General features: G+C 53.4%; 1 protein-coding gene and 1 long non-coding RNA gene across 2 annotated transcripts; both read right to left on the bottom strand.

The window, feature by feature from the left end:
- Positions 1-532: 532 nt before the first annotated feature.
- On the bottom strand, positions 533-21,591 carry LOC137453088 (protein phosphatase 1 regulatory subunit 7-like). The gene is made up of 5 exons (XM_068162041.1): positions 21,481-21,591; positions 5,251-5,367; positions 4,688-4,792; positions 2,232-2,318; positions 533-907 (listed from the first exon to the last, which is right to left on the bottom strand). The coding sequence occupies exons 1-5, from the start codon at positions 21,589-21,591 to the stop codon at positions 731-733; spliced, it is 597 nt and encodes a 198-aa protein (XP_068018142.1). The 3' UTR covers positions 533-730.
- On the bottom strand, positions 18,013-20,211 carry LOC137453083 (uncharacterized). The gene is made up of 2 exons (XR_010990246.1): positions 20,075-20,211; positions 18,013-18,634 (listed from the first exon to the last, which is right to left on the bottom strand). It is a non-coding gene; the product is annotated as an uncharacterized lncRNA (long non-coding RNA).
- Positions 21,592-22,028: the final 437 nt, after the last annotated feature.

Here is a 22,028-nt window from a genome sequence, read left to right as displayed (position 1 = left end):
CCACCTCCAGCAACTTCTGTGGTATCTTAATTCACAGCGGAGCTGGGCTGGGCATGTAAAAGGAAAACAGCCCACAAATGGAACCTGCAAAATTTTCCACAGGGTCACATTGTCCTGTTTAATGCTACTGATCTCCTGCTGAAGGCAAAGGGATTCATTCCAGGCTTCCTAAGATTCAAATCCACCACAGATCAGAATGAATCAAAGCACCACCAATCAATCACCCTTCCCATTTATTTCTTCTTGTAGTTTTCTATCGTTTGACAGAGCAGAAGGAGCGGATGCAGCTCTGAGGGTGACTTGGATGGGTGTCTCTCTCTGACTCTGCCCCACATGAACGGTGTTCCCCATCTTTTCATCCTTTGACAGACCACCACTGTGACTGGATCTGGCAGTGATGTTTGCAAGGATGTCACTAACCCAAAGCTGTGTCACAGAGCCAAGAGAAGTCAGCAAGTGGCTCCAGGTGACTTCAGTCTGCGGCAATGATGCTGGCCAAACCTCCCCCACCAGCAAGAGGCAGAAACGGAGAGAAGTCTCCATATTAAGATTTAATAATAATAACAACAACATCTCAAAAACAATGAGTGCATCGTACACAGGATCTGGTACTCAGTGCTTTTTCTTGACCATCTGCTCTGTGACAGTGTACTGAAGACTTGGGCTGTGTGGTTAAGTGGATAAAAAACCCAGCTGGGACATTTCTCCAAGGAGGGCAGCAGGAGGAGGTTTAGAATCGAACAAAGGTGGCGTCAATCTGCCGGACAGTGGGGAGGGCCAGCATGATTTTGCGCCGGTACTGGGGGTCCTTCTGCAAGGGATTTCGCTCCAGGTAGACGGTTTCCAAGTTTTTGGCTCCTTTCAGTTCATCCAGGTCACTCCAGCTCTCCACCAGGTTGTCATTCATCTGCACGGCACATACAGGGGAGGCTCACACCAACAGATACTTGCAAGCTAAGCCTGGTTAGCAGCAGCCTCGCCACAGAGCCACCGCACAGGAGGATTTCTACAAGCCCAAGGCAGTGGCACTGTACAGTCTTCATGCACATGTGAGATGGCCCTGGCTATGTGACCCTTTTCCCCCTGGAGCCTCCCAGCTGTGCTTTCCTGTCAGACATTCCAGGCAGGCCCTCGCTAACCATCCCTACACTGTCCTGGGGTAGTGATCAAAGGCTCCACCCCTCTGAGAGCATATCCAGGCCTCGAGTAACTTGGTCTAGTGGGAGGTGTCCCTGCCCAAGGCAGAGGCCTGGAACTGGATGATCTTTAAGGTCCCTTCCAACCCAACCATTCTGTGATCTATGAATTAGGATAAAACACCCTGCAAGACATTGAGACAGTCTCTTTACAACAGTGTCCCAGTTGATCCACTGCACATTTAAGGGCTAGAAATGTTTACTGCCAAGATCTTCTTACACTGAAATCTTTACTTTCATGATTTCCCAGGAAACATTAAAATTGGTCCCAAACTGATGTGAAAAGTGGCATTTTCCTCCCCCCTCTACATCACTTTCCCACCAAAACTGTTCCTCCACTCCAGAAAGTGCCAAGCTCCCTGATCCAGGGACCAAGCCTAGGAGGTGCCTCATTGCTGGCACTGCAGAGGAATTACAAGGGGATGATGCTCCAACTGCCGGCAACCTGGAGACTTCAGCCATCCTTTGCTTTTGGATGCAGAAGCAGTGACTAAAGCAGTATCACCTTTAAACACTAACAGCAATAACAAAAAATAATCATTAAAAAACCCCAGCAATGGATCAGCTGTGCCCCCATCCAAGAACAACTTCCTCACCTCGGCCATCCACAGTGAAGTGGAAACTTTGTGCACTGTTTGCTGCCTGGCAGATAATCATAGAGTGGGTTGGTAGGGACCTTAAAGACCATCCAGCTCCAAACCCTGCCTTGGGCAGGGACACCTCCCACCAGCCCAGGCTGCTCAAGGCCTCATCCAGCCTGGCCTTGAACACCTCCATCGAGGGGGCATCCCCAGAGACATTCAAGATCAAATTCCTTTTGGGCCTGGGCAGCCTGATCTAGTTGAAGGTGTCCCTGCTGAGTGCAAGGGGGTTGAACAAGATGACCTTTGAGGGTCCCTCCCAACCCAGTGCAATCTGTGAATCTGAGCTTACTCAGAGATATAGATGTACACCACCCTCCCATTGCTCCTCACCAGAAGGTTTTTGTTCACTTGCTGTAGGGACATTCCAGGGACAGTTCCATCCTATGCTTACCCAGAACTCCTGCAGCTCTGTTAAGTGACTGATGTTCTCAATCCTCTTGATTCTGTTGGATGCTATGTCCAGCATTGTGAGTTTGTTCTAGACAAGCAAACACAAAAACATTAGACCAAAATTTCTTCCCATCTTCTCTCTCCCACTTTTTCAAGCCCAGAGCTGGAAACTGTGGGAAGCAAAGAAAAACTATTGCCAGCTGTTTACATGCAGCACAAGAACTCTCCCTGCTTATGTATGTAGCAAGGACACTTACTTTTAATGAAGCTGGGTTACTGACAGCCCAGAAGCCTTATGACAAAAATTAAAGCAATCACTAGTCTGACAGCAATTCACAGCCAAGGGCTCCTCAAGAGTGAGCCTTTCCTCAGAACACATGAAGCAGAGTGCTCCATTAAAAATCAGATCACAAATGCCCTCTTCAGCAGCAGACCTGAACAAACTTGTTGCAGCAGGGAATTCAAGAGCTCCAGAAAAAGGATTTTTTCTGCCTTACAGAGTCAGCTAAGTTCCAGATTGTCTCTGCTCTCTGACAATATCATCTACTGTTGGGTGAGAATGAAAATGCTACAGGCTTCTTCAAATGGATACTAACACAAAGGAAAGCCACATGCCACAGTTCGTTCCCTCCTACTTCCAGCTCCAGTTGATGTCCTATCAAAAGGAACCGAGAGTTACCTACAAACTGCTGTGTAAAAGGCTGCAGCAGCATTTCCATGGCTGAAGATCACAGAATCATGGAATGGTTTGGGATGGAAGGGACCTTAAATATCATCCAGTTCCAACCCCCGTCAACACCTTCCACCAGCCCAGGTTGCTCAAGGTCTCATCCAACCTGACTATGAACACCGCCAGGGAAGGGGCATCCACAGCCTCCCTGGGCAGCTTGTACCAGTGCCTCCCCACCCACACTGGAAAGAATTTCTTCCTAATCTCCAATCTAAATCTCCCTTCCTCCAGCTCACAGCCATTCCACTTCCTTTTGTCCCTACGAGCCCTTGCCAAAAGTCCCTCACCCCAGAAACCCCCAGGGGAGCAGGAAACCAGGCAGGGGGGCACAGAGGGACTGAGCTGGGGGGGTCTCAGGTGGGCAACCCACATCCTGCTACTTGTTCTTCCCCCATACCAGCCACGGGCTAGGGGTTTCCTATGGCCGGTGCCAAGATCCTTTGTTCAAGCAAACCCCTTAGGTGTTTATTAGCCTTCGTTACAGGGTGCTAGAAGGATTATTAGGGTTACGCTGTTCCTGGAGGAGGGGGCGAGATCAGCAGCAGCTGAATATCCAGGGCAGGCATCACTTAGCCTGCTTTCCTTCTTTCTTTTTCCCCCCCTCTATCTCTTCTCTAAGCAAATTGGGAATGTCATTATCTCCTCTGCAAACTGCTCAGTGCAAGACCTTGTGCGTGGGGGAAAGCAGGCTTGGGGTGCTCGGCTCCTCTGCAGGCAGTGGTTAGGGCATAGGGACACACAGAATCCTAGAGTGGCTCAGGTTGGAAGGGACCTCAGACATGATCTACTCCAACCTCCCTGCCATGCCCAGGGACACCTCTCAATTAGACTTGGCTGGTCAAGGCCTCATCCAATTTGGCCTTGAACTCCCCCAGGCAGGAGGCATCCACAGTCTCCTGGGCAGCCTGTGCCAGAGTCTCACCACCCTCATACCGAAGAACTTCTTCCTCAGCTCCACTGTAACCCTGCTCTGCCTCAGCTTCAAACCATTCCCCCATAGCCTGTCTCAGACACCCTCAGCAAAAGTCTCTCTGCAGCCTTCCTGCAGGATCCCTTCAGGTCCTGGCAGGCAGCTCTTTATTAGAATAAACTTTTATTAGAATAAACCAAACCAGGTTGGAAGAGACCTTCAAGATCATCGTGTCCAACCCATCAACCAATCCAACCCACCCAAACAGCTAACCCATGGCACCAAGCACCCCATCAAGTCTCCTTCTGAACACCTTCAATGACGGCGACTCCACCACCTCCCCGGGCAGCCCATTCCAATGGGCAATCACTCTTTCTGTATAGAACTTCTTCCTAACATCCAACCTGAACCTCCCCTGAGGCTCTAAGGCCCCCCTGGAGCCTTCTCCAGGCTGCTCAGCCCCAGCTCCCTCAGCCTGTGCTCACAGCAGACCTGCTCCAGCCCTTGGATCACCCTTGTAGCCCTCCTCCAGACTTGCCCAAACACCTCTGTGTCCTGGCATGAGCCAGGCTCCTGCATTAATTGCATCTTGTGCTTCACCTCGCCACAAAACCCATTTACAACACAAGGAGGAGCTCCACTTACACAAGGTACTTTAACACAACAAATACTTGGATCTTTGAGGTCTTTCCAAGGGACTCAGAACCCTACATGTAAGTGGAGAAAGCTGAGGAACAAAACCTTCCTGAAAAGCACAGCTACTGATAAGAGCAGCTCAGGGCAAGAGGTCAGGCACAGCTAGCAAGAGCCTGCTCACATTGTTCTCCAGCCCCTCGATGACTTCGATGCCGTTGTGGCTGAGGTACAGCTCACGCAGGTTCACCAGGCTCTGCAGCCCCTCGATCTTGGTCAGGCGGTTATTCTGAAAGGGAAGCAGTGCTGTAAGGGCATCCAAACAAACCAAACCCCAAGAGACTCCCTGAAGAAAAGGCTTTTCTCTGAAGTATGGCTGGGAAGGGGAAAGGGTCTGCTCGGGTGCACACTGATCTCATGAGCTCAGTTCCTTTGAGCTTTGTACCACCGATGCGCAACGGAAGGTCCAGGGGTCTAGGGGCTCTAAGTGTGCAAGAATCAGATTCTGACCCTCCCATCGAAAGCTGTAGCCTGAAAGTTGTCTTCTTGGGGTCCTTACAAACAACAGGCTTACATGTTACTATAACTCATTTCATAGATTCATAGAGTGGTTTGGGTTGGAAGGGACCTTGAAGATCATCCAGGTCCAGCCCCAACTTTCCACCGGAGCAGGTTGCTGAAGGCCTGGAACACCTCCAGGGAGGGGGTGAGGAAGGCTGCTGCAAACAGGACAAAGCAGAGCCCTACCTGCACGCTGAGCACAGTCAGGTTTGTCAGTGCATCCAGGTTCTGCAGTTTGGTGATTTTGTTCTTCCCAAGGAACAGGCTGTCAAGAGTGGCCAAGGTGTCGATGTTCTCAATTGCCTGCAACGTGACAACAGGAGACATTCACTGCTGTGATATACAACTCCAGCTTCTCCCTCTGCCTGGCATTTTGTAGCCTTGGCCCCTGGAGCTGCACTCCTGAGAAACAAGCCTGGGAATCCAACACAAGGTGTGCACGAGGCAGGGCCCCCACCATGACCCAAGAGCGGAGTTAAGTGCAGTGACAGCAAACCTCACCCGTGTGACAGGTGGCTGGTGGCACTTTTTACTGGTGGGTTTAGTGAGGGCGGTATTGCTTTGTCCCAGCTGCTGCCTTCACTGGCCAGGTAGCAAGAGCTGAGAATGAGCAGGCTCAGAGAACAGTGACAGTGACATTCCCTGAGCCATGAGGTGTATCCAGAGCAGCAATTACCAACTTGGCAAGCATGAATCTGTCACTGCTCAGCAGTGATGGCATAGCACAGGCAGAGACAAACTGTTCAGCTTCTCTGCACAACGCTTCTGCATATCCAGTTCTGGTGCCCCCGGCAAAAGAAGGGCACGAGGCTGCAAAGGAGGGTCCAGGAGGGCACCAAGATAATCACAGAGGGCAGGAGAACCTCCCCTGTGGGACCAGGCTGGGAGAGTTGAGGCTGTTCAGCCTGCAGAAGAGAAGGCTCCAGGGAGACTTCAAAGCAGCTTTCCTAGCACATGAGAACAGCCTATCCCACAGAGGGAAAAGGGTTCTAAGAAGGGAGTTGGCAGGTCTCATTGGCAGGGCTCTAAACTAGATTTGAAGGGGGAAGGGGCTGAAATCAGTGCATGTACACTAATGCACACAGCACGGGTAACAAGAGGAGCTGGAAGCCTTTTTCCAGCAGGAAAGTTATGATGTAGCTGCCATCACAGAAATGTGGTGGGATGGCTCACATGACTGGAGTACTGTAATTGATGGCCACAGGCTCTTCAGGAGAGACAGGCCGGGGTGAAAAGGTAGAGGGGTGGCCCTGTACATCAGGAGGGCTCTAGATGCCATGGATGATCAGGTTGAGTGCCTGTGGGTGAGAATTAGAGGGAAGGCCAACAAGGCTGACATCCTGGTTGAAGTCTGTTACAGACCACCCAACCAGGATGGAGAGGTTGATGAGTGACTCTATGGGCAGCTAGAGGGAGACAGTCTAAGAGGTTCTTAGAGTGCATGGAGGACAGCTTCTTATCCCAGGTGCTGTGAGAGCCTACCAGGGGTAAGGCCTTGCTTGACCTTCCTTTTACAAGCAGAGAAGGGCTGGTGGGAGATGTGGTTGGAGGCTGTCTGGGGTCCAGTGACCAGGAGATAATTGAGTGTTCAATATCCAGTCAAGCTAAGAGGGGCAGCAACAAAACCTCCACTCTGGACTGCCGGAGGGCAGACTTCAGATTACTTAAGGAACTAACTCAGAAGGTTCCTTGAGAAACAGCCCTTAAAAATAAAGGGGTCCAGGAGAGCAGGACCTGCTTCAAGACAGAACCCTTGAAGGCTCAGACCAGGCTGCGCCAATGTGCTGGAGATGAGCCCCAGAAGAGACAGCCTGGATGGGCAATGAGCTTCTGAGTGAATGATGGGAAAAACATCTAGGGAAGGAAGGAGAGTTGACCCATGGAATGTTTAAGGATGTTGCTAGGTCATGTAGGAAAAAAATGAAGAGGCACAAAAGCCCATTTAGATCTTAGCCTCTGCTGTGAAGGACAACAAAAAAGGCAAAGGTACTTAACACCTTCATTGACTCAAATTTTAGTAACAGGACAGAATGTCTTCCTGACAAGTGGCCTCCTGAGCTGGCAGATGGAGACAGGGAGGAGTTCCCCTGTGATCCAGGAGGAGGTAGTTAAAGACCGCCTTAGCTGCTTGGATCCCCACAAGCTCATGGGACCAGATGGGATCCACCCTAGGGCGCTGAGAGCTGGCAGATATGCTACCAAGCCGCTCTCCATCATTTATCACCAGTCCTGGCTCACTGGAGAGGTCCCAGAGGTCTGGAAGCTGCCAGTGTGGTGCCCATCCACAAGCAGGGCCGGTTGGATGAGCCAGGGAATTCCAGGCCTGTCAGCCTGACCTCAGTGCCAGGCAAGGTGACAGAACAGTCATCCTGAGTGCAATCACACAGCACCTACAGGATGGCCAAGGGATCAGGCCCAGCCAGCATGGATTCAGGAAGGGCAGGTCCTGCCTGACCAACCTGACCTCCTTCCATGCCCAGGTGACTGCCTGGTGGGTGTGGGGCAGGCTGTGGATGTGGTCTACCTGGGCTTCATCAAGGCCTTCGACACCATCCCCCACAGCAAACTCCTGGCCAAGCTGTCAGCCCCTGGCTGGGACAGCAGCACTCTGAGCTGGGTTAGGAACTGGCTGCAGACTGAGCCCAGAGAGTGGTGGTGAATGGTGCCACATCCAGCTGGCAGCCAGGCACTAGTGGTGTCCCCCAGGGATCAGTGCTGGGCTCCATCCTCTTTAATATCTTCACTGATGATCTGGAGGAGGGGATTGAGTCCATAATCAGTAAAGGTGCAGGTGACACCAAGCTGGGGGTAGGAGTTGATCTGCTGGAGGGTAGGAGAGCTCTGCAGAGGGACCTGGCCAGGCTGCACAGATGGGCAGAGGCCCAGGGCAGGAGATTGAACACATCCAAGTGCCAGGTGCTGCACTTTGGCCACAGCAACCCCATGCAGTGCTACAGGCTGGGGTCAGAGTGGCTGAGAGCAGCCAGGCAGAGAGGGACCTGGGGGTAGTGGTCGATGGTAGGCTGAACATGAGCCTGCAGTGTGCCCAGGCAGCCAAGAGGGCCAATGGCATCCTGGCCTGCATCAAGAATTCACGCAATGAATTTAGGGAGTAGAACCTCAAGCAATGCTCAGCTGATAGAAGGAAATGTTTTAGACCTTGTAGGCCACACACCTTGGGAAAAACTACAACTGTGTAGAGAGAAAAAAGCCTTTTGCTGATTACCAACGGCCACTGTGACTCAGGAAGCCACACAACGACCTGAGAATAAGAGCTGGTAAACACTGCAAGAGAGTCTTCTGTCTTCTCTCTGAACTTAGATAAGAGATGCTTGATCGTTTGCCTTTTGTCTAACACCTTTCTGAAGCCTCGCCCAGGGATGTGTGTTCCCTGGCGTTTGCTCGGCAGCCAACCATCAGTCTGTAACTGTCGTACAGACACATCTAATTACCAATCACGAGTTGCTTTTGATTAGGTTAGCCTACAGAAAGAAAAGACTTTGTACAATAAAGTAGACACTTTGCTTGCATCAAGCTTTGTCTCCATCTCTCCATCGCGGTGAGGAAGAGTGTGGCCAGCAGGAGCAGGGAGGTCATTCTGCCCTGTGCTCAGCACTACTGAGGCCACACCTTGAGTCCTGTGTCCAGTTCTGGGCTCCTCAGGTTAAGAAGGAGGTTGAGATGCTGGAAGGTTTCCAGAGAAGGGCAGAGAGTGGTGGTGAATGGTGCCACATCCAGCTGGCGGCCAGTCACTAGTGGTGTGCCCCAAGGATCAGTGCTGGGCCCCATCCTCTTTAACATCTTTATTGATGATCTGGATTGAGGGCACTGAGTCCATCATCAGTAAATTTGCTAATGATACCAAGCTGGGGGCAGGAGTTGATCTGCTGGAGGGTAGAGAGGCTCTGCAGAGGGACCTGGCCAGGCTGGACAGATGGGCAGAGTCCAAGGGCATGAGATTGAACACATCCAAGTGCCAGGTTCTGCACTTTGGCCACAACAACCCCAGGCAGTGCTACAGGCTGGGGTCAGAGTGGCTGAGAGCAGCCAGGCAGAGAGGGACCTGGGGGTAGTGGTCGATGGTAGGCTGAACATGAGCCTGCAGTGTGCCCAGGCAGCCAAGAGGGCCAATGGCATCCTGGCCTGCATCAGGAAGAGTGTGGCCAGCAGGAGCAGGGAGGTCATTCTGCCCCTGTACACTGCACTGGTTAGGCCACACCTTGAGTCCTGTGTCCAGTTCTGGGCTCCTCAGTTTAGGAAGGAGGTTGACTTGCTGGAACGAGTCCAGAAGAGCAACAAAGTTGGTGAGGGGTTTGGAACACAGCCCTGTGAGGAGAGGCTGAGGGGGCTGGGGTTGCTCAGCCTGGAGAAGAGGAGGCTCAGGGGAGACCTCATTGCTCTCTACAACTACCTGAAGGGAGGTTGTAGCCAGGTGGGGGTTGGTCTCTTCTCCCAGGCAAGCAGCACCAGAACAAGAGGACACAGTCTCAAGCTGTACCAGGGGAGGTTTAGGCTGGAGGTTAGGAAGTTCTTCCCAGACAGAGAGATTGGCCATTGGAATGGGCTGCCTGGGGAGGTGGTGGAGTCACCATCTTTGGAGGTGTTCAGGAGGAGACTGGATAGGGTGCTTGGTTGCATGGTTTAGTTGATTAGGTGGTGTTGGATGATAGGTTGGACACGATGATCTTGAAGGTCTCTTCCAACCCAGTCTAGTCTATTCCATTCCATTCCATTCCATTCCATCACCATCTAATCAACTAAACCATGGCACTGAGTGCCTCATCCAGTCTCTTTCTAAACACTTCCAGTGATGGTGACTCCCTGGGCACCACCTCCCTGGGCAGCACATTCCAAAGGCCAATCTCTCTTTCAACCTGCTCTATTCTATTCTATGAAGACCTTCTTCCTAACATCCAGCCTAAACCTCCCCTGCCACAGCTTGAGACTGTGTCCTCTTGTTCTGGTGCTGCTTGCCTGGAAGAAGAGACCAACCCCCACCTGGCTACAACCTCCCTTCAGGGAGTTGCAGAGAGCAAGAAGGTCTCCCCTGAGCCTCCTCTTCTCCAGGCTAAGCAACCCCAGCTCCCTCAGCCTCTCCTCACAGGCCTGTGCTCCAAACCCCTCCCCAGCTTTGTTGCCCTTCTCCGGACTCCTTCCAGCAACTCAACGTCTTGCTTAAACGGAGGGGCCCAGAACTGGACACAGGACTCAAGGTGTGCCCTAACCAGTGCCAAGTGCAGGGGCAGAATGACCTCCCTGCTCCTGCTGGCCACTCTGATCCTGATATTGGCCAGGTTGCCAGTGGCCTTCTTGGCCACCCGTGCACGCTGCTGGTCACGACCAGAAGACAGGGATCAGAAGAGTCTTTGGCCAAGCTGTAAACCACTTCCTAACATTCAGCCTAAACCTCCCCTGGCACAGCTTGAGACTGTGTCCTCTTGCTCTGGTGCTGCTTGCCTGGGAGAAGGGACCAACCCCCACCTGGCTACAACCAGAACTGAGGGGACTGCAATCTTTGCAGCTTCAGCTTTCCTTCTCTGCTACTTCTTTTTTCAGATGGATTTTTTTTCAAAGGGACTGCTGGACAGCAGAACAGGATGGATGGCTGGGCCCCAAGAGCGGTGGGGAACAGAGTTAAACCCAGCCGGTGGACGGCCGGGCACGAGTGGTGTTCCCCAGGACACCCCTTGTGAGAGAGTGAGTCCAGAGAAGGGCCACAAAGCTGGTGAGGGGTCTGGATAACAAGCCTTACGAGGAGTGGCTGAAGGAACTGGGACTGTTTAATCTGCAGAAGAGGAAGCTGAGGGAATTAAGGTATGGTCTGGCTTCAGCTCTCAACTAGTTCCACGTTGAGCAAGGACAGCTTGTACTCACAGAAGGCACTGGCTGCTTGGGTTCAAGGTTCCTGCAGAGCTCAGGCTATCTCTCTTCATTAGTGAGGTCGTCCTGTCACCTAGGCAGAGAGAAGAAAATGCAGCTATGAAATTAGACCACTGGAATCGTGAGACTCGTTCTGTGTGAGACTCCAGGAGAATCCAAACCTAACCTTGGAGCTGCCCTGAAGAGCTCCTCATAGCTTGAGGAGTACCAGAGCAGGAACAATTCCCAAAAGGTTTTCACTGCGTTCCTAGGGCACTTGAAGGATTGCCCTGGCTGTAGTTAATACCTAGAAATTCCTCTCAAAATCTTTGCAGCACAGCAAGGAAATTGAGGGATGGGAAGGCAATATGTACTTACACGTTAGGCAAGAATTGGCTTTGCAAACTAATCTCTCTAACTGTTGGATATGCACTGAACTTCCTCGAGGCCAAATGAGGACCCCTTTATTTGGGGAAGCCTCAATGAATTGGACTTGGGGGGCATCAGACTGGGTGACTACATCTGAGAGTAACTTCCACAAGTGTCAGCATGGGAAAGATAGCTCAGAAAGCCTGGGTCCAAAGTTTGCCTTAAGAAAATATAGTATAGGAATATACTGTTGGCTGTGAGAAAGGGGGGAATTGACGAACAGAAAAGTCTCATTAACAGAACCACAGAGTTGATAAGAATTTTCCGCTTGTTAGCTGAAATGCTGGGACGCAGGGAGGGGGAGAGGGGCTGGCAGACAGCCTTTGGATAGAGAAGGAATAACAGGATTTGTCAGTGATTCACTTCTGTTAGTCTTGGACAAGATGCTCTTTTGGATAAGACAAAGGACACCTGCATGACATGTGTACTTCTGCTCTTTTAGAGAGATAAGCTTTGTATAGATAGGCAGCATCTGGACCTCTGTCATTATAGACAGATAACTTTTTGTATAAAAGTTTGCCCAAACCTCTCTGAAGACACACAGCTCTTTTGAAATGATCCTACCTGTGTCAGGCGCCAGAATAGAAGCACGATACAAGAGACTTACTGAGTCTCTTGTGTGTCTTTCTCTAAGTCATTATCAACGCTGTTTGCAGCACAAACCCAAACCCAAACCCACCCCGAGACACCCCCAGCTCCCACGGGAGCCTGCAGAGACCTCCCAAAGGGTCCGTCGGAGGTGCCCAGCTGCCTCTCCACGACCCTTGACCCTTTCAGATGGCCCCACGAGAACTTTACGTATCCCCAGACCCTTTTAGGTGTCCCCAGACCTCCTCCGTCACCCCCAAAAGCCCTGCCGATGGCCCCAGACCACCTTCAGACGCCGGAAGGAACACACCTGGGAGTCCCGGGCCGGCAGCGACACCGGGACCGGACCCGCTGCGGCGCAGGCGCCGTATCCATAGGGACCACCGGGACGCTGCCCCCCTGGCGCGAGCAGAGCCGGGCTAGGGCGCAGGCGCCGGATCCATAGCGACGCTCGAGTCAAGCTCTCCGCTCTCCGCTCTTCCCCTAAGAATTTTCGAGCATTCAGCGCAGTTAGGCTGCAGAAATTAGCTCACCCAGGGCGGCACACGCCGCGGCACGGCTGCACTGCCGGCCATTACACGCAGGGTTGAGCACTGACCTCCCACGGGGCGGTATACGCCGCGGCACGGCTGCACTGCCGGCCATTACACACCGGGTGGCAGCATTGAGCTCCCCCGGGGCGGCACACGCCGCGGCACGGCTGCACTGCCGGCCATTACACACAGGGTGGCAGCATTGAGCTCCCACGGGGCCTCTGGGTACGGTTGAGGCAGCAGCCGCCACCCCCGCAGAGCCCCACCGGCCAAGCCCGGACATGCCCCCGTCCCCCCCGCAAAAGCCCCGCGCTGCCCCGCCGGTGGCCACCCCCCCAAGCCCCGCGCAGCTCCAGCGGCTGCTATAGAGAAACCCCCCAAAGCAGCAGAGACTGGCACTGACCTGGGACACAGCAGAAGAGCTCCAACCTCTACCAGCCACAACCCTGCACTGAGCCATTTTAAAACATCTGGCGCCATGTTGTTGAGGGCGGTGCCACGCTGGGGGGGGCGGTGCCACGCTGGGGGGGGCGGTGCCACGCTGGGGGGGGCGGTGCCACGCTGGAGGGCGATGCCACGCTGGGGGGGCGGTGCCACGCTGGGGGGGGCGGTGCCACGCTGGGGGGGGGCGGTGCCACGCTGGGGGGGCGGTGCCACGCTGGGGGGGCGGTGCCACGCTGGGGGGGCGGTGCCACGCTGGGGGGGCGGTGCCACGCTCGGGGGGGCGGTGCCACGCTGGGGTGGGCGGTGCCACGCTGGGGGGGCGGTGCCACGCTGGGGGGGGCGGTGCCTGCGTTGTGACCTCACGCTCAGCGTTCCATGGGTTTTATTCCCCTCCAAGACAACACGTTGAGTTCTGAGCAGCTGAGGAGCCCTGGGGAACACCTGTACAGAAACGTTCCTCCAAGAGCTGTCAGAAAAACGTTCGTTCCGCCAGCACTGCCGGCCGTTACACACCGGATGGCAGCATTGAGCTCCCCCGGGGCGGCACACGCCGCGGCACGGCTGCACTGCCGGCCGTTACACACCGGGTGGCAGCACTGAGCACCTCCCTGGGCGTGGGCAGCAGCCGGGCCCCCACCTGGCTTTTATTTTCCAATGCTAAAAGCCTTTTAGAAGCAGAGAGGGCAGACAGGGGTCGTTTCCAAAGCTTTCTTACGCACCAGTCACTCCAAGCCCTCCCTCTCCAGCTGCAAACCAGAGGTTTGCCTCCGCCTCGCCTCACCCCAGTACTTACACTTTTAAAGATAGTGTGGTCCCCTCGGAGAATTTTCAGCACTTTAGGGGGGGGCCCCCAGCCCTCGCTCACCTGCTCCTCTGCTGCAGCAGCCCCCTGCCCCACGTGGCAGAACCAGCCCACCCACAATCCCCCCACTCCCTTTGATTCGCCCCCAAAAAGGCACAAAATAAAGCAAACTTCCCCAGCCTTCCTGTAGGCCCCCTTCAGATACTGGAAGGCCACAATGAGGTCACCTCGGAGCCCTCTCTTCTGCAGACTGAACAGCCCCAACTCCTTCAGTCTGCCCTCATAGGAGAGGTGCTCCAGCCCTCTGATCATCCTTGTGGCCCTTCTCTGGACACGTTCCAGCACCTCCACATCCCTCTTGTAATAGGGGCTCCAGAACTGGACACAGTACTCCAGGTGGGGTCTCACCAGGGCTGAGCAGAGGGGGAGGATCACCTCCCTCGACCTGCTAGCCACACTTCTCCTGATGCAGCCCAGGATCTGATTGGTTTTGCGGGCTGCAAGTGCACACTGAGAGCTCATGTTGAGCTTTTCGTCCACCAGCACCCCCAAGTCTCTCTCCTCAGGGCTACTTTCCAGCCAGTCACTGCCCAGCCTGGATTTGTGCCTGGGATTGCCTCGACCCAGATGCAGGACCCTGCACTTGCTCTTATTGAACGTCATGAGGTTGGCCTGTGCCCACCTCTCCAGCCTGTCCAGGTCCCTCTGGATGGCCTCCCTTCCCTCCAGCGTGTCTGCTGCACCACACAGCTTGGTGTCATCAGCAAACTTGCTGAGGGTGCACTCAATGCCACTGTCCATGTCACCCACAAAGATGTTGAACAAGACAGGTCCCAGGACTGATCCCTGAGGGACTCCGCTTGTCCCTGGCCTCCACTAGGACATGGAGCCATTGACAGCCACTCTTTGGGTGTGGCCATCAAGCCAGTTCCTTATCCATCTAGTGGTCACCCATCACACCCATGTGTCACCAGTTTGGAGACCAGGCTGTGGTGCGGGACAGTGTCGAAGGCTTTGCTCAGGTCCAGGTAAATGACATCAGTTGCTCGCCCCTCAGCTATTAATTTTGTCACCTGCTCATAGAAGGCCACCAGGTTGGTCAGGCAGGATTTGCCCTTGGCAAAGCCATGCTGACTGTTCCCAATCACCTCTTCACTATTCTTTTGAGCGAGTAGTGACTCCAGGAGGATCTGCTCCATGATCTTTCCAGGCACAGAGGTGAGACTGAGTGGCCTGGAGTTCCCTGGTTCCTCCTTCTTGCCCTTTTTGAAGATGGGGGCAATGTTTCCCCTTTTCCAGTCTGTGGGGACTGCCCCAGCTTGCCATGACTTTTGAAATATAATAGAGAGGGGGTTAGCAACCTCCTCTGCCAGTTCTCTCAGCACCCGTGGGTGTATCCCGTCGGGTCCCATGGACTTGAACACTTTCAGGTTCTTCAGATGATCACGAACCTGATCTGCACTTACAATGGGCAGTTCTTCCTCCCCGTCCCTGGCTTTGACTTCCATAACATCAGGAGTGTGGCTAGAGGCCCTTGCAGTGAAGACTGAGGTAAAGAAGTTATTAAGCACCTCAGCCTTTTCCTCATCACTTGTGACCATGTCACCAGTTTCCTTTCCGAGGGGAACCTCCTCAGAAAGGAAACCTCCTGATGAACCTCCTGCCTTTCACAGCAAGGACTGAACATTGCAGCTTTGGCCAAGACTATCAGCCCAAAGGAAGGCCTGGCCCCTGAGGAGCTAAATGCAAGTGAACTGTCTGACACCACCACAGTCCTGTAAATGTTGCAAAGCAGTAGTGCATGCAGTATAATAATTGGAAAGTTAAGGGCTGCTCAAGCTTTACACAAAGTATCCTATTCAGTTTTGGGTTCCACTTAACACAAAGTATAAAAGGTCAGAGGGAAAGCCAACTCTACCTCTGAACTACAGCAAGAAATACTGGAATCAAGGGGCCCTTTCTTCTGCTATTAATAGATGAAGAGAGCATGAAAACTGATGGGCTAAACCAACAGGGCAAGATTAGAATAACTAGTAGAGAGAACGGAAGATACAAAGCTTCAACTACATCTGTTTAGCAACGACTCCTACCAGATAACTTCCATGCCATAACTTTGCTGATTTCAAACAAGCCAGCTGGTGAAGCGTCTCGCTCACAGGCGGCCGACGAGGAGACGTGCAGAAGGCAGAGGCGAGGGAACAAGTCCTGAGCTTTGCTGCAGGCTGTCCTGCGGCTTCCCCTACCGACTCTTTCCCGTACACCACCGCAGAAGGAGTTGGGTGAATTTTGTCTCAATCCGGCTCCTAAGACAACCTCCGCTTTTTCCCTGGGTGCCTACGTGGGTGTTGCTTCATCTTTCCCTCACGCTCGGTACGGCATTCGGGTGCAGAGCAAGGCTCCGGACAGCCAAACCGAACTCCTGTGCTGAAGAAAAGGAAGCGGAAGCACAGGCTGAGCCCCTGAGCTCTAAACATTCACTGAGCCCCAGGAAATGCCTGCATGTGCTGGCTGCTGCCACCTCCTCGTTGCCCCGGGCCTGCTCATTGGAGGCTGCCTGGCAAAAGCACCTGCCCCCACTTTCCTCGGCGTTCTTTGAATACCCAGGTTGGAAACCTAAGAGGTAGCGTACTAATTGGAAAGCATGTTCCAGCGGGCGTGGCTGGAGGCTGGGCGCTGATGTCTTCCTGCCCTGCCAACTTAGCATGGTGAACCAAAGCTCTTCAGCTTTTTCTAGGGGTGGAAACACAACAGGACAAACTTTGTTTCTCAGGTAACAAGGCACAAAACTCATTAAGGGGTTTCTAGGCCAGAATCAACACCTACCCCTAACCTGAAACCCTTCTGATTGCTTCTGCCTGTCAGCACAGTACCTCTGCGTCTCTCTGGGAGAGATTCCAATGGCTCAGGAGCAGATGATGTTTCCCACTGGAACGATCCCACTCTTAGTCACGCAGCAAAGATCCCCTCTATGCTGGAAATACATATTCTAATAGGGTAACCCATGGTGAAGAGGAAACACTGCCATTTGGCAATGTTGATTTACCTTCTGGGATTTACTACACCAAAACCACCTTGCAGTTGGTGCATTTCTTGCTGGCAATCAACCCATCTCTTCCATCTGTTGCTCTCATTGTTTTGTTTCAGCTTTCTGAGCCTGTGTCGGTACAAGTCCTTCTCAGGGCACCGCAAACAGAGACAGACAAAGCTTCCTTTTCTCCAATAGTTCCAGGAAGATTTCCGGCACTCCTAGGCGAGCACCGACAGAGTGACGGCTGTGAGGTGACATCAGCCTGGCACTGGAGCTGGGCATTCTGAGCAGATGAGGAACCCTGGGCAACACCTGCAGAGAAATCTTGGTTCCTCTGCAGAGAAGCACTGGCCTTAGAGACAAAGCTGTCTTTGATCTGGGCACCAGCTGCAGCTCTCAGCAGTGCCCAGCTGCAGAGCAATGGCCTGCACCTTCATCCTGATCCAGGTGGAGAGAGAACTGCCAGGAGCACAACTTCTCTGCTCCGGTTGCAGCATCCCCAGGGGCCGAGCGCAGCCTTGCTGTTAGTGAGGAACACAGCCCCTGTGAGAAGCTCCTGGGGTCAGAGGACAAACAAGAGGTTTTCCACACTGGAAACAAGGGAAGTCTCTTTGCCACCCCCGTTATACCCATCAGAGGACTTCTGCTTGCTTACCTACCTGCTCGGTTGGAGTGTACACTGGAAGAAGTTTCAGCTCCTCGGTAAAAGCGTGGACTCAGCAATTTCCTTTTCAGCCTTTCCTTCCTGACTGACAGAGATCAAACCCTACCTGGAGCCCAAACAAGCCAAGCAGGAGATCCCCTGCTAGGCTGGCAGGGCGAGGCTGTACCGTCGCAGCAGCCGTAGCCCTTGTGCCGACACAACAGGGACTCCGTAGCCCCCCATAGCAATCCGGCTGCCCTCCTCGAGCCCCGCCCCCTTCCATAGCCATCCTATTGTCGCCCTCCAGCCCCGCCTCCAGTCCTCCTGCCCCGCCTCCTGCAACCTCCCTCAGCCCTTTCCCCGCCCCCTCCCATAGCCATCCTATTGCACTCAAGCCCCGCCCCCTTGTGACGCACGGCGCTTCCCCACCCCCTCCCATAGCCATCCTATTGCCCTCAAATTCCCCTTTCATACCCCCAAGCCCACTTCAGATGACAGCAGACCCTCCTTAACAGGCCCCCAACGCTCAGCAGGTCCGGTGCTGCTGTGCCTCGGGAGCAGATCAGCTGGCCTCCCTGCAGAGCTTTTTCCAGTCAATGAAAAACAGCACACCACACACACATGAAAGACAATCCACTGTTTTAATTGAGAGACAGTTGCTATTTCTGCTTCAAACCACACCCCACACCCCCCCGTGGCTCTGCTCAGGATGTGCTTTTCTCCTCTAGAAGCCTTTCTACAGAACAGAGGGGGGTCACGTCAAGGCCTTTCTGCACACAAATCACTGCCCTTCTGCAATCTCTCAATAAGCAGCACCGCTGTTCCTCTGCTGGAACACCTCACACTCACTCTTACACTTGCCCGGGGCTTTCCCTCCCCTCCAAGAACGTCCTGGCATTTCAAACATTTGGCATTTCAGGTCTGCAAGCAGCCTTTGTGGGAGGCTGCCCTCACCCCTCCCTCACTGCTCCTCTGCTGTATCCTCGCCCACCCCGCTGTGGCATCACAGAAGGAAAGACAGCCGAGCGGCTACGCTCCTGTTCTTTTTATCACCCCGAGCCGGGGACAGCCTTCTGGGCAAGGTTTGCAGCTTCAGCACACAGCTGAGCTTTGCTCTCACCCATTAAACCCTTTGGTGGTTTCAGCTTCCCGAGGATGTGTCGGCACAAGTCCTTGTCGGGGCACCGCAAACAGGGAGAGACAAAGCTCCGAGATCCAGGAAGAGGACGGCTGAGCAGACACTCCTAAAGAGAGAAACTTCATCAGCTGAACCTCACACTTCTCCCAGCTTTGCAACAGCAAAGAACTTTGTGAACAACACAGTGGTGCTCCTAAGGAGGTCACCAGCTTGCAAGTTACAGGAGAAATAAAAACCTTTTTATTACAGAAGCACTGGCAAAAATTTACGGACAGGAACAGCAGACGAGCAAATTCTGCGATTGAGCTAACGATAGACATCGGGCCTAGGATCTGGCTACCCTGACAAAGGATGCCAACAGGACAGAGTGAGGCCTCAGCAGCACTCCCAAAAAGCCCCACAGAGAGCCACAGGCTCTGGCCCGTGCCCCACCTACGGGCCGGCCCTCCTGGCAGCAGCGCAACACCACCTCTTCAGGAGCCCAGGGACTGACCTCAGCCCCCTAAGGGCCAGGCAAGGTTGGTTCCTGTTAGCTGCCTAAAGCAGCCTCCCCAGCCCTGCTTACAGGGACCTTGGGCTGCTGCTGGGGACAGAAGGGGGATGGAGGGCTCCACAACTCGTCACACAGACCCCGAGTACAGGGCTGTTAAGCTGACAGGGTGCCAAGGGAACAGGCTGCCATGAAGGCACAGACCCAGGCCCTGAACTACAGGGTGGGTCACCTTGCCGCAGCAACACGACCCAGCGGCTCTGCTGTGTCCGACGAATAAAAGGAGGAAGTTCCACAGGAACAGAAGGGAAAACCTTTTCACTGTGTGTGCCAGAGCCCGGGAGCAGGCTGCCCAGAGAGTTAGTGGAGTCTCTGGAGACATTCAAAACCTGCCCCAGGTGATCCTGCACTGGCACAGGGGTTGGACCGGATGCTATTTTGGGGTCCCTTCCAACCCCTAACACTCAGTGATTCTGTGATTAGCTATGCTGGTGACAGAGTCTCACTGAGTGCTCTTTAAAATGTTTTTCTTTTCTTTCAGCCTAGGAGTTTCATATTTAAATAGACCTTCTGCTCTGTCTTCCCCCTTCCTTCTTCCATCTTGCGTCTAAACACTAGGAGAGCTTGATGAGCTGTATCCTGGGCGTCCCAACGTAACACATCTCAACTGCATACATGGATTTTGTAATCTTTTGCCCCATTGCTCGCACAGGGTGGATTAAGTTCATTACTTATAGCTTGTCCTGTGCAATGCAGGAGGAGTTGAATCCCATAGGAAACCACATTACTGTGCTTTGTCAGCCTGGTTATGGTCAGAAACCGCCTTCATTTTTTTTTCTCTTGAACAGATATATCACATGAGTCCCCAGAATTAATTTGCCTCTTCTCATAATTATTTCTTTAAAACTGTCTTAGAAGAGTCTCTGTCCTTCCCTCTCTCTAGATACTGGCCTCCTGAGCCCATGGCAGACTTGCACAGAGCTACTGCGAGCACCACTCTGCACGGCCTCTGGGGGGCTTTCAAGCACAGGCACCCCAGGAGAATCCAAACCTAACCTTGCAGCTGGCCTTAGAGCTCCTCTTTGGAAAACTGTCGCTGCCAGGGCCCACAAACCCAACGTCCTCTGTCAGCAACCTGGACGTAAGAGCTGAAAAGTGTCAACAGAAATTGTACTTGGACACCTCAGGAAGATCCTTCAATGAAAGAGCTGGCTCCTCCTGAAGGGCAAGTATGAATGGAGCTCTCAAAGTACCACACTTCAGAGCCTCCTACTTGCTAGCACTAAGACAATTGTTCATGTAGAACGACTGGCCACTCACTTCAACAAACCCCACAGAACTGGCTCCTATCAACTCTCCAGAAGACACTGCTGCACTAGCTTGGCTGCCTGACCGGCTCAGTTCAGGTGGCTTAGGATCTCACAGAGGGTACCACCAGAACTGAGGGGACTGCAGTCTTTGCAGCTTCAGCTTTCCTTCTCTGCTACTTCTTTTTTCAGATGGATTTTTTTTCAAAGGGACTGCTGGACAGCAGAACAGGATGGATGGCTGGGCCCCAAGAGCGGTGGGGAACAGAGTTAAACCCAGCCGGTGGCCGGCCGGGCACAAGTGGTGTTCCCCAGCACACAGAGGTGAGAGAGTATCCCCAGAGAAGGGCCACAAAGCTGGTGAGGGGTCTGGATAACAAGCCTTATGAGGAGTGGCTGAAGGAACTGGGACTGTTTAATCTGCAGAAGAGGAAGCTGAGGGAATTGTGGTGTGGTCTGGCTTCAGCTCTCAACTAGTTCCACGTTGAGCAAGGACAGCTTGTACTCACAGAAGGCACTGGCTGCTTGGGTTCAAGGTTCCCGCAGAGCTCAGGCTATCTCTCTTCATTAGTGAGGTCGTCCTGTCACCTAGGCAGAGAGAAGAAAATGCAGCTATGAAATTAGACCACTGGAATCGTGAGACTCGTTCTGTGTGCGACTCCAGGAGACTCCAAACCTAACCTTGGAGCTGCCCTGAAGAGCTCCTCTTTGGAAAAGTCTCGCTGCCGGGCCCCACAAACCCCACACCCTCTGTCAGCAAACCGGATGTACGAGCTGAAGAGTGTCGACAGAAACTGTACGTGGACAGCTCAGGAAGATCCTGCCAGTCCCAGCACACCAGACCTGGAATGATCAAAGAAAGTCCGTTAACAACTGTCTGTGTGTCTGCTCATAGCTTGAGGAGAACCCCCCAACTCCTTCAGGACCCCCCCGATTCCCCAACTTAGATGCCCACAAAACCCCTTTGGAGGCACCCAAACCCCCCATCTGATACGCCCAGCTCTGTTTTAGGTACCCCCAGACGCTTCTAATGTCCCCAGACCCGCTGGTGGACCAGCCCAGAACCCCCTAACACTATCACAGACCCTTTCAGGGGGCTCCACACCCCTTCTAGATGCCCACGAAACCCCTTCACATGACAAAAGAAACCTTTACCTGCCTCCAAACCCCATTTGGGGGCCACTCAGACCCCTTAGCAGCGGGTGGCAGCAACCAAGTCCGTTGCTCTCGCCAATTAAACCTGGATGTTAGGAAGAAGGTCTTCATAGAATAGAATAGAGCAGGGTGAAAGAGAGATTGGCCTTTGGAATGTGCTGCCCAGGGAGGTGGTGGAGTCACCATCACTGGAAGTGTTTAGAAAGAGACTGGATGAGGCACTCAGTGCCGTGGTTTAGTTGATTAGATGGTGTTGGAATGGAATGGACCGGACCAGGTTGGAAGAGACCTTCAAGATCATCGTGTCCAACCTATCATCCAACACCACCTAATCAACTAAACCATGCAACCAAGCACCCTATCCAGTCTCCTCCTGAACACCTCCAAAGATGGTGACTCCACCACCTCCCTGGGCAGCCCACTCCAATGGGCAATCACTCTCTCTGTGCAGAACCTCTTCCTAACCTCTAGCCTAAACCTCCCCTGGCACAGCTTGAGACTGTGTCCTCTTGTTCTGGTGCTGCTTGCCTGGAAGAAGAGACCAACCC

This window comes from Melanerpes formicivorus, unplaced genomic scaffold (assembly GCF_026170545.1).
Source record: "Melanerpes formicivorus ecotype bairdi unplaced genomic scaffold, bMelFor1.0.p_v2 SCAF_61, whole genome shotgun sequence".
Classification (NCBI taxonomy): domain Eukaryota; kingdom Metazoa; phylum Chordata; class Aves; order Piciformes; family Picidae; genus Melanerpes; species Melanerpes formicivorus.
The sequence above is the reverse complement of the archived record's forward strand: the minus strand, read 5'-3'. Positions and strand labels throughout refer to the sequence as shown.

What these genes read in the sequence shown, in the direction of transcription:
- LOC137453088 (XM_068162041.1), bottom strand. Translation starts at nt 21,591, where the DNA reads ATGAAGACCTTCTTCCTAACATCCAGGTTTAATTGGCGAGAGCAACGG. An exon ending in CAAATGGGGTTTGGAGGCAG is followed by an intron (nt 5,368 to 21,480) that starts GTAAAGGTTTCT and finishes GTCACGTTGCAG; the next exon opens with GCAATTGAGAACATCGACAC. An exon ending in TCGAGGGGCTGGAGAACAAT is followed by an intron (nt 2,319 to 4,687) that starts GTGAGCAGGCTC and finishes TTGCTTGTCTAG; the next exon opens with AACAAACTCACAATGCTGGA.